This window comes from Chenopodium quinoa, unplaced genomic scaffold (genome assembly GCF_001683475.1).
Source record: "Chenopodium quinoa cultivar QQ74 unplaced genomic scaffold, ASM168347v1, whole genome shotgun sequence".
Taxonomy (NCBI): Eukaryota; Viridiplantae; Streptophyta; class Magnoliopsida; order Caryophyllales; family Amaranthaceae; genus Chenopodium; species Chenopodium quinoa.
The window spans coordinates 462,371-474,814 of record NW_018744100.1 but is presented as its reverse complement, the minus strand read 5'-3'; the positions used below and the strand labels follow the sequence as shown (position 1 = coordinate 474,814).

General features: G+C 37.7%; 1 protein-coding gene across 1 annotated transcript; it reads right to left on the bottom strand.

Annotated features, from left to right (window-relative positions):
• Positions 1-745: 745 nt before the first annotated feature.
• LOC110692263 (AP-5 complex subunit mu-like) lies at positions 746-12,025 on the bottom strand. The gene is made up of 8 exons (XM_021869260.1): positions 11,650-12,025; positions 11,323-11,475; positions 9,815-10,123; positions 5,537-5,829; positions 4,507-5,396; positions 4,205-4,261; positions 2,238-2,285; positions 746-1,350 (listed from the first exon to the last, which is right to left on the bottom strand). The coding sequence occupies exons 1-8, from the start codon at positions 11,736-11,738 to the stop codon at positions 1,279-1,281; spliced, it is 1,911 nt and encodes a 636-aa protein (XP_021724952.1). The 5' UTR covers positions 11,739-12,025; the 3' UTR covers positions 746-1,278.
• Between the last annotated feature and the right edge of the window lie 419 nt (positions 12,026-12,444).

Below are 12,444 nucleotides of genomic sequence, written 5' to 3'. Positions count from 1 at the left end.
AAAAGTCAGTATTTTCGGATTGGATTAGTTTTTATCGTCGAAATCGGGGTTTTAACCCTCCAGCCTATCTTTGAAAAGTGATTGGAATCTCCTATCCTCCCTCACTCAAAATTGGTCCTTAATACTACCTCCGTTACATATTAATTGCAACTTTGAAATATTTTATATCTCGCAAATAATGTCTCAAAGTTGCAACTAATATGTAACCCTACATGTGGATGCATCCTTTGGTGGTGCTATGGTCCATGCAAAGCAAAAAAGCTAAGCAACGTGGTTCGGAGGATTCCAGGAGAAGATTCATGCCCCTGATGTCTTATGTAACTTTGTTATCTTTGCTCAAAAAGCCGAATTCAAAGAAGCCTATCTTCTTTGGTCTATCCGAGAATTTCGAGTACTTCATTATCTATTCTACAAAAAGAAATGCATTATCATTGCTTATGCAACATGATTTTCAACAAGTCTTGAACAACAACTAGTTACCAATGTACCGGGATTCGACCTGAATTTAACAGGAAGTGATGTTCATTTCTTTAGACTCGCAGTTGCTGTGGCGAGGGGTTAACTTTGAGGAGTCAATGAATAGTCTATGAACCTTATCGCCAAACCTGTGCAAACTTTTCCACCTTTTTCCGCCAAACACTGAACCCTAAACCCTAAAATAAATTGAATAAAATTAAACCTGCAATGCTTAGGTAACCCTTAATGTTACTTAAGATGCTGTTATTTGATCAATGCTTATGAAAGATGCAAGAAAATCAACAGAATAAAATTAGTTGTAAGAATTGGATTACAAACATTTATACAGGAGCATAAAGTAATTATTTGATGTGCCATGAAAAAAAGAAAGAAGGAAAAGAAAAAAGGGGCAGTACTATGCTCTGATGCTTGGATTCGGGAAAAGAAAATGAAAATTTTAGAAAAATGTCCTTTTATTTCTTCACTTTCTCAAGAATATGAGATGCACTTTTGAGGATTACGTGGATATCCCCAGATGCCCAAGATTAGCTGTACAAAATTGTCCTTGCATTGTCATAAACAAGGGGTTCCTGTAACTAAGATTAGAGAGCAAAGATTTCTCATTAGTCGCTAATCATCAGCGGCAATTGCCAGAATATACAACTTTTCATTGTATCACAACAAAATTGATTAATCCCAAGTAGATCTCTCCTTCGACTGTATACATGCATTAGAACTCGACCAATAAGCTACAAGCAACTTTGCTAAGTATGGTAGGTTAAAAGAGCAGTTGAGTAGTTGAGCTTCAGTCCTTGCTCATCCTTAGGCAGTAGGCATGGCAGCAGAAGGGCATTTCCCCAATGTATTCCACAAAATATACTCCCCTGAAGTAACCTGTCAAGTTGAAACACGCTTCACATCAGTTGATCAGATAAATTTTGGGCAAAGGAAATTACCCCAGAGAGGGGGAGGGGGGAACATTGATATGAAAGTCTACTGTTACATAATTTTGTTCAAACATAATATATGCAGACCAAATCGCACAGACGAGTTGCCTCCTCAATTGTAGCTAATTAGCTATCCTACATAGTTTACTAAATGCCACAACACATAGAGATGCCCCAAATCCAAGTGCCACCAATTGGTCAGTGCCATAAATAACTGTGGTCCCAAGAATATGTAGTGCTTACATAACAAAGTATTACAAAAGGTTCAGTGCCTTGAGTCTTATGACTCATCTGAAAAGACACACAGCAGAGCACCCCAAAAAGCCAAAAGGCTCCTTTTGCTTTTTTTGGATGTTAAAACCAAGAGTAGCTAAAGCTTACAAATGAAGCAAGAAAGGAAGCTCATACACTATCCACATCTACAAAGCATCCAAGACATACATGCTCCAGGGAGCATAGCTAATGATAGTTAATTTGGAAATAATTCCAAGTTCAAGAATATGCTAGAGACGACATCTTTACTGCACAATGATGCAAGCAATAGGAGGCTAAAATTGAGTGTGGGGAGAAGGGGAGGTGCTCTTTTATCACACAAGGATGAAAGCAACAGAAAGTGTGAGTGTATTTAAGGAATGCTTAAGATTGATTGCGCAAGGATACAAGCAACAGAAGACTAAAAAAAGAATTAGCAAAAGCTATTTACTTAACTCATAACAAGTGCCAAGTTTCAATATAATGCAGGAAACAGATTACCACAACAACAAAGCCTTAGTCCAAATATAATTCAGTGTTTATAAGTGGAATTATAATTGCAATTATAAACAGGAAAGTTACCTGAGTAGAAAACTCAATAGGCGCTTTAACAGCAGGATAGATGTTTACCTGATGCAAAGCATATAACAGTATAAGAAACAAAGGCAATCCACAACTTGATCAATGAACCTACAAATAAGAGATAAACTAGGACAGGATTGACTACATCAACAAGACACTACAGCAGATCCACGCAGGTGGTGAAAATTGCAAAGAGAGAGGAGATTCCAAAATTCCATGTCAGTCGCTTGTCCTGTAGTAGTCACTAGAAAAGTAATGAAAATTGCTTCTAAGAAAATCAAAAGTTTAGTCCTAATATATGGAAACAAGAACATGTTGAATGGTCTAGTAGTTTAAATGACAGGTTGTTGGTAGGGTACATCTGATGTAAGATGATTGTGATGAAGTGTGGTGTTCGCCCCTTGGCCTAGATTGAGGAAGCCTTCTTAAATGATTCCTTGCCTTTGGAACTTAGAGGGTATGCGGTATGCCCTCTCTTTTCTTTTTATTTTTGTTCTTTATATAATTAAAATTTTAATGATGTATACTTGTTTTTTCCTAGAATAAAAAGCTGTCAGGACTTGGAGGCTAGAGGGTTAAATACTCAACCAACAAACAAATAGGAGAGCTAGCAGCTACCAAAAGCAGTACATAACACCACTTATATACACACTCATATATATAGTATGTGCTGTGTCTGGAGATATAAGCCGCATGCTATTTTGGTATGTCCATAAGAAGTCAGTTAATAAAAAAAAAGTAAGAGAAAATTAGGATATTCCATGACGCCCTCATATGAAATGAGTAAGGAGGAGAGAGAGAGGAAGTGACATATATCCTGTGTCTGGAGACATAAGTCGCATGCTATTTTGGTGTCCATACGTTGTCAGTCTATAAAATAGTAAAAGAGAAAAATAGGATACTCCATGACACCCTCATATGAAATGAGTGAAAAAGAGGAGGGGGGGGGGGGGGGGGGGGGCGGGGTTGGTGGTGGTGGTGTGGGGGAAGAGAGGAAGGGACATCATACGTCCTGTGTCTGGAGATATAAGTCGCATGCTATTTTGGTTTGTCCATAAGAAGTTGTCAGTTTATGTAATAGTAGAAGAGAAAAATAAGATACTCCATGACACCCTCATAGGAAATGAGATGTGACAATTAATTCTAGATGGAGAGAGTAAAACGGTCATGCCGAAAGGATACATAATCAAATAATCTCCAACTGTATGCATTGATGTTACACACACATAGCAAGAATAATCAAATAATCTCCAACTGCATTGATATTACACACACATGGAAAGAATCAAACCTCTTGTCTCCTACCTAGATCCAAGAGTCTGATTCTGGTCAACACATATACTCTCTCTCTCTCTCTCTCCCTATATCTCATTTCAATGTAACTCATTGTCTAACTACCCAAATATTAGAAAACAGAAGCACTTTATATACATACTTGTTGGTAAGTCTGTATGGGACTTACCATTATTAGCTCACACAACTTGTCCAAAGACATGTCAACCAAAACCCATAATCCCATATTATCTCATATTAGGCCATCACTGATGGAATTCTATCTCCAACAATCTCACATGATCATCTTCATGCAACCAAGAAAGTTCAAAATAATATAGGGAATATATCACAGGATATAAATATCAAATGAATCATCTTGCAAGTCCCAAAAGATTCCCATGACAATTCCCCATCCTCCGCTTCTCTTCCACCCAAAAAAGGAGCATAAAGAACGATGGTTGAAAATTATCAATTACCATGTCAGTTTGACATTGCCATGATGGTTTAGTCAGATCACTTGAGTTAGTATCAAAACTATATAATTGCTAAGAAATTTTTTGATCAATATCTTTTGGGACCTGAAATGGAAGTCCTCTTAATGAAAAACTTTAATACCCTCGCAAGATATCATAGCAGCAACTCAGCAAGGCAAAATCTGGAGTAAGTAGAAAGGGACAAAGCTATGAACTTACATGTTTCGTATCAACAGACATTCCAGATGATGAAGCCCCCATGATTTTGAAGGACACCTGAAAAAACATGAACCAAAATAAAGGTAAGATGATATGCCAAGCCTATCTGATCACACATCAAGGAAAAAAAAAAGAGAGAGAGAGAGCCAAACACCAAATCACAGACACCAGTAGAATTTTATTAATAAGACTGTCTTTACATATTTGGAACGGCCTTTATATAAATAAAAAGTATTAAACTGCGTACATCCAACCTTCCTGACCCAATACACTAATGGTTCAAAAGAGTTGGGTCTATGTACCTTAGCATAGTCATAAGCCTGCCAACAAAATGGTTCTTCTAAATCGATTGGTGGCAGATCTTTTCTCATCTTTTCTTCCAGAAACTCCTCAATATTAACACCATTATTTGCATTCTCCATTTCTGTATCACTATCTTCATCATATCTTGTCCCTCTTACTGAGCCAAGAGATTTTTGCGACCGTAAGCGTGCAAATTTAACAGTTCCTGGAAATGTTGCCTCAACACTCTTTCCTGAAGCTCCCCTCCCACTTGTAATAATTTTCCACTCAATTGAGTGATCTGTAGAAGACACAGTTCCAATAGATGGTGTCCCACTGAAAGAGACTACCTTTTTTCGAGGAAAGGGCATTGTAATAGTACAAAATTCCATTGCAAGTGGAGCCTTATAACCATCCATAAGTCGTAATTTGAATAAAAATGCACCTTCATTTTCTGACACCATGGAGAGCTGGTAAAATCCCTTGACCGGAGGTCCAAGGTTGCAGAATGTCAAGTAACGCATTAAAGTGAAATTACCAAACGGCGGTGAAAAAACTAGAGATTGCTTATCAATGCCATGCTCTGGAACTTGAACACATGGATGGAATGACAAAACCTCAACGCGAGAGTTGTTCAGGCCAGTCAAGGGAAAGGAAACATCAGGTAACCCCTCCAATTCTGCTCGACAATTAACTTGGCCTGAGATCGAAATGCTATCAGGGATCTCATCACGGTCATACATGGAAGCATTAATTGTCTCATAGATAGTGAACAGAATTCTCTGCTTTCCTCGGTAAAGATAGGGCTTCCAAGCTGGCTGCTTGACATCTGCAGGGGGCACATCTGTGGCAGAGAAGCCATTCAGCCTGATAGCTGAAAGATTGGAGTAGCTGAGGTCCAACAGAGTACCTGCGTTAAAGATACAAGAGCAAGTAATATAATTATAATTTTTTCTTTCGATAAAAAAATGGATAGGATATATAAGTACATGTCAGTGCTATTATCAAATCCATCATCAAATGAAGAATAACATAACAAAAGAAACCAACCAAAGGGCATTGAGCTGCTGATGAAAGATTGTAAAGCATCTTTTTCCAGTGGCCTGGAACCAGCTTTTTGAGCATCTGACAGCACAGAACCAGCTAGAGAAGCAGGAGATGCAGGGGAATTGGGGACTGATGCAGGAACTGGTTTGCCTCTTGCAGATATACTTGATATCCCAATGCTTCCGGTGAGGGAATCAAGCAGCCCTCCTACTGATGGTGATGCACTAACAGCTATCTCAGGTTCAGCAAAATCCCCCGTGATTATGTCTCCGATGACATGTGCAAGCATAAAAGCCCTGACATGTTCAAGAGCCAAGTAGACTAGTCTCAGATATGATATGGATATCAATTTGTAACAAAATACCCAAACACTTTTCTAGCAGCAGGAAAATGAACAGAGAAGACAAGTAACAGCTTTTGTTTTTCTTTTTTAATATTTAGTGTCTGAAACAGTAAATTATTTGACTTGGTGACAGGCAGTTACAAGACTTGCAGCCGAATCAAAATAAATTAATATTCTTTCTAAAATACACTGACAGCTATCTAAAAGATTAAAAACCCAAGAAAATCAAGAGAAACCAAATTACAAGCTTTTACATGTGTCTAAAAGATACAAATCCAGATAAAGAATTAGCTTAAATAAGATTTTCATGGTATCTCCAAGAACGAAAGAAGCCAAAAACATTCATCCCAAAGAGGGCCAAATTTACCAGGGTCGAATTTTCATGAATTTTGTTAAAATTTATCTATAATTTCAGTACACTCTTTTTTCCCCCTAAAACACAACTACATGTAGTAAGCTTTAATGCTCAATGTTCTTGGAAAAAAAAAAAAAAAAGCCTCTATGAAATAAATAAGCAAATGTTGCAAACTTGAAATAATATTAAAGTGTAATATAAATACAGGAAACTAAAAATGAATGTTGGTAATTGGATTTGATCACTAGACAGACCTCTTTACACTCACGCAAAGACTTCCCCCTTAAGGCCTTAACCACTGAAGCAACATTTTGTGATTGATACCTCTATGAAAAAAACAAAAGCCTCAATGAAATAAATAAGCAAATGTTGCAAACTTGAAATAATATTAAAGTGTAATATAAATACAGGAAACTAAAAATGAATGTTGGTAATTGGATTTGATCACTAGACAGACTTCTTTACACTCACGCAAAGACTTCCCCCTTAAGGCCTTAACCACTGAAGCAACATTTTGTGATCGATACCTCTACGACTCTCCAGAGGCTGCACACTATGACATCTGACATATTGTCGACTTGTCGGCAGCCCAGCCTCAAGGTCAGGAGCAAGTCTACATAGTCTAGACCAGTTGTAGGCTCCCACGTCCGTGAATGAAGCGAGAGACGGCGAATAACGCAAGAGCACACGGCTACTCCTCTCAGGTTAAATCGTCCCATAAATTAAGATCAGGACAAAGATCCTCACTCTCTGCTGGACATTGGTCTCAGCAATGTCAGAACCACTAGCCAGAGAAGCCGCTGATACTATCCTCTTGCTCTGACAAGTGCCCTTAGATTGGCGCTGACCGCGGATGACGCTGACAATAAGACCCAACATGTCCTCTACTCCCTAAGTCAACAAACCAATCTCGGGATTCTGAACTACAGGCCTCGAATGAAAGCGCATACCACTAATCACACAAAAGTCAAGAGGGGTCACTGTCATCTCACCGAAGGAAAATGAAAGGTGTTGGTAGTCCCAAAAGTACTCCAACAAACTCCTAACGACTGTCGCCCAAAACCCTCAAGGACTGACAAAAACGGAAACCGCCAAACAGAAGTCAGCTAAGCCACATAATAACCACAATACGCGAGTCACGTCATCCTGCATGATATAAGCCAGGTATCACCTCCCACGAACTAGAACCGCGGTGGCGCAAAGAACAATCAACTAGTTCGATCGATGGACGATGAGCAACATGATGCTCACGACAAAACACGAGCTGGTGAGGCTCCCAAGCACGTGGAGTCCACGTCTTGCTGATCGAAGCAGGTGCGTAACCTCCTCCTCCTCAGCTGTCAAAGGAGTGCATGTCCTCTCTATAGGCCCGAAACTGGCCCCTCGAAGTGGTGTCACGCTCTCTCCGTCTAGGCATGTTGTTTTGTTCAAAAGATACAATCAGGCTCTAATGACTTAGCATCATATCCTAAGTCGAATGAGTTATCTAACGACAGTTTAGGGGGCTACCAAATGCTACATTTCCCTAACAAATTCAACATTAGGTGCTGAATTTTCCGAATGGCAAAACTAGCAAGATATTCGGGATATTTCTAGTATTAAGTTTCTTCATGACAAACTAATACTAAAGTTCTCCTAGTCACACACCAAAGTAATTTTTACATGATCTACAACATCTACATTGTCATTTCAAGTGCAAAGAGGCAGGCAAAACATGAAGAACATCACCATGAATATTCACGCACAAGTAGTACTCAAAAAAGGTGATTTGCTCATTTCTTTACCAAATCAAGCAAAGTTGGTCTCAAAACACTCACAATCCAACAAACAAACAAATACAAGCAATTTTATGCAAAGAATCTCAACGATGATCAAGCAAATTGAAAACCCCCAATTCAATTTTTCAACGGTTCGTACGCATGAAATTTGACCGCTTATGCTCAGAGACAATCGAGCAATCCACAAGTAATGTCCTGCAAGTGCAGAGAATTACATTGATCATTCGACGATGTTATACGGGCGTAGTAAGTCGCCAATATTCCAAGCCTCTCAAGATTTCGTAATCTGGCAATGTCTTATGGGCATAATGAGTTGTCTATCATCCAATGATGTCCTTTGGGCATAGCGAATCATTCATCATCTATCCAGCAATGTCCAACGGGCGAAGTGAATTGTTAATCATCTATCCGACAATATCCTATGGACATAGTGATTTGTCAATCAATCCGGTGAAGTCCTACGGGCATAGCGAATTGTCAATATTACAAGCTTCCAACAGTGACCCACAGGCGTATCCGATATCGATACACTGATGCCAAATACGCATTTCTATCCTTTATTCTTTTATCTATGGAACTAACGCTATTTCTACAAGCATCGGCGTAAACATAAAGAATTAAAATCGCAAAACGTTTTAAATCACTCTCCGTCCCAATCGACTACTTTCACTATCGTTTTCGAAACTTATGCATTTACAAACTCTGTTGACACCTAATCGTGTCTCCCCCACTGAAACTCGGTGATGAATGACCTTTAACCGCTAATTGGTCAAGTTGCGCAATGAAACTAAAATTGCTTGAAAATCTACCGTAAGCCCGTCCATTTTCCCTTTTACCATTTTCCTTTTAGCCTAAATCACAATCTGAGACTTTTCTCTCTCCATTTTGAGCCCAAACCCACCTAAACCTATTTACACAACCTCAATCAAGCCTAATTACCTAAGCCTTAACCTAACCCTAATTCGTATTAATCAGAAAACGCGTTTAGAGTGGCCGTCAAGCATGATTATCTTCGTAATCTAGTGAAATTAGCAAAATAAAACATTTCGCTGCAATAGGGTTGCACCGCGACACGGCACAACGCACTGCATCACGGCACAATGCACTACGCAATGGAAAAAGTGTCGTGTTACGGTACACGTGATTCTCCAACGGTTCAATTAATTTTTGCACGACATCTCTTTTTCTCACCCTAGCCCATAAATACGACCCTAATCCTAGGATTTCAGACAACAACAACCAACAATACGTAGCAGAACAAAATTATTCGACCCTAAAATTACCTTTAGATCATCATACAACCTAATCCGATAATCGCTTTCAAACAATTTGAAGTCCCTTTGAAATTCTTCTCCTAATATCAAACGTAAAAAGTAGAATTTGTGAGAGTTTAGGTCGACGAAACACAATTAGGTGTCTACAATACTCCATATTAAATCACTATTCAAAATTAGCCAAAAGTCTTACTCCATTAAAGAGACAGAAAGATGTACATTTGGCTAGCCATGAGGCATAAGAATCTACACAAGAAAGGCTCGGCCAACTCATATGTTGATTACGGATTTTTTTTTCCAATGACTTTTTTAAATCAGAAAGGCAGAAAACATTTGGGCAACCATAGGGGGTTTTCAAGCTCGGATAATGTAAAATATTTCTCAAAATGATTTTATTTTTTGCACATGGTGTTACAAATTATAGAACACTGTAACCAAAAGAGCAATTGAGGCTAGAATATCTAGTAAAACAGGGATGAGAAAGATGCTTAAAGCAAAACGATAATAATCTCAGAAGGTAACATACCATACCCTGTGATGGAAGGGAGATCAAACAGTAAAGAGGATAAATTTGGGTCCATGCCAATAGCTGTTCCACAGTCTGATCTCTTGTAAAGTCTCTCATATGCTTTCACATGCTTTGGCTCCACTAATGGCAATACCAAGATGCAGTATGGTCCCTTCACATGAAAAATTAATGGCCATAACATGTAGCCCTCTCCTTCTTCATGATCAATATGGAGACTTATAATGTGGCGCACAATAGGGTCATCAACCCAGGAATCTGACCCCTGAACTGATTCAGCGACACGTATGCCAGAACCACGAGCAGATCCCTCCCTGTTACAGTACAAAATAACTAATTACATCATCATAAAGACTGCATGGTGAAGCTTTGTTAAACAGACAAATTGGAGGCACTAAACACACAGAGCTCATTACATATCATAATAGGACCACTCACCCTCACATATATCAGACTTACCAAAACTAATACGAAGTATAAAATTTGAGCTAATGCACAAGAAAAAAAGGAGATAAATAAAAGAAGCAAAATACATATCCCTACACACATGCACACAAAACATGGTTGTACACACACAACAATGAGATAGAGAATTAGAGACAGGGAAGATCCCCAAGGCATAGAATACTAGGAAACCTTTATGTTTCTTCTGATGAAAACTTGAGCATGAATTAACCCCTATTATGTTTGCCACAAAAAAATGAGTATCTAGCTTCATCGCTTTAAATAAAAATAAGTTACAGAGTAATCAAATGTTACTGTAAGGGTTTTTTTTTTTTTTTTTTTTTTTTTGTGAGTGTGCGCACGTGTGTAGAGAGAGCCACAAAGGAAAAAATGATATTTATGGGATTTAAGTTCAAGTCTTGGGTATTAACGTACACAGCTACCACCACCAAGACTTAACCAGCTAAGCTAATCCAAACCTATCAAAGAGAACAAAAAAATAGTTGATAGAAATGCCTCTAATTAAGCTTCCCTAATATTATTATTATTATTCTCTCACTTACATATGCCTTTAAGTGTAGTACTTATTATACATGGCAATTTCAAGTTTAGAGTCTTTCCTCATTTTAAATTGATTGTCTTCCGTTAAATAGCATATTTCAAAAATAAATTACTTCTTATGCATTTACTTTATTGCTCTCCTAAACTATTCCTATTGTTTATGAAAAGTCAACTAAGAAAATTTCAGTAAGATAGGAGCAGTTCATCGTAAGCCGTGTATCTATTGACATTTCCCATTTCCATAGGCATCTGTTTCTTCTCCACATCACATTTATCATATAACATGATCACGATAACCCCGCAAATATTCAAACTTTTTCCTAGTTTCATTTCCTAGAAGTCAAAATCTATCCAAACAATATCTTATTCAGGAACTTCGATACGATTACCGCATTTCATTTATCCAATTTCAACACATTTGAACCAGATAATGATCACAACAATATTAAAATTTCTAAGCAACACAGCATAAATTTATCATCATCAATATATAATTTAGTTCAAAAACCTCTTCCTCCGATTGGTAAACGCCTCGGAAAACTCCGAATCATTGGGAAGCGAAGTCGATACAGTAGGTTTATCATCATTGTTTTCATCCACAACTTTCTCAGTCTTCGATTTGCAGGCAGCACGCCATCGGCGCTCAACAGTAAGAAACCTCCTACTCAAAAATCAGATCAAATTGTTGTTAATCGAATTGAAAATTTCGATATTAGGTTAAGCAGCGATGAAATTGACGATTAAACACACAAAATAATCGATAATGTTAGGGTTTACAAATGTAAAATTTGAGCTACAAAATGATGAAAATGGAGGATGAATGAAGACTGATAACCTGGAGAAGACGACGAAATCGACATTGTTGAGAATCCAAAGAGCTCTGATGTTGCACTTGCTGCTGATGTTGCTCGTCGTCGTCGGCATGATGAAGAGATTGATGTTTGAAGCTGTTTTGATTTTCAGTTTATTGTTGAAGGGTCTCAAAACAGAAAGGGAATTTTTTTTTCTTTTTTATTTATCACTTCGTATTTTTTTCGGAGGGCATATAGATAGCCTCATAGCCACAAAGAACAGTGACTCGGTGCTACCAAATTATCAAGTGACATAGATGAAATTTGATACATGGTCCATGATAACTTGATCACTACACGCATTACTCCGTATTATTTTTATTGTAGATTTTTAGTCATTGCTCACATGTCATATTTGGAAAAATACGAAGTTTGTGATTCTAAACATCCTATGTAATTTTAATTAATCGTGTGTCAAACTTATACGACTAATTATTGTCACCTATCTTTCCAACATACGGAGTATATAAGTGAAGTACACATTGTTGACTCCTAATGTTAAATTAGGCTATTGCTAGCAGATGAAATTAAAGTATGGTATTATACAATACCTTTTTATACTAAAAATCATTATCGTTGTACTTGAGCTTAGGTTATGCAAACTCTCATAATTCACCATGGTCCATGCTTATTATGGTACTATTTTGAAATTGTAGTATAGGAGTTTTAGAAATCATGGTAATTATATAATTTTTTTACTCAGGTTCGTCTTCAAAAACTAATAACCTAAACATTTTTTCAGGACTAAGGCTATATTTATCATCAATTCAATTCATTTG

Bases quoted from the DNA above. Each gene is read 5' to 3' on its own strand.
- LOC110692263 (XM_021869260.1), bottom strand. From the start codon at position 11,738: ATGCCGACGACGACGAGCAACATCAGCAGCAAGTGCAACATCAGAGCT. The intron at 4,262-4,506 runs GTACATAGACCC...ATGTTTTTTCAG, and splicing joins AGGCTTATGACTATGCTAAG to GTGTCCTTCAAAATCATGGG. The intron at 1,351-2,237 runs GTAACTTTCCTG...TCAACTTGACAG, and splicing joins CTATTGAGTTTTCTACTCAG to GTTACTTCAGGGGAGTATAT.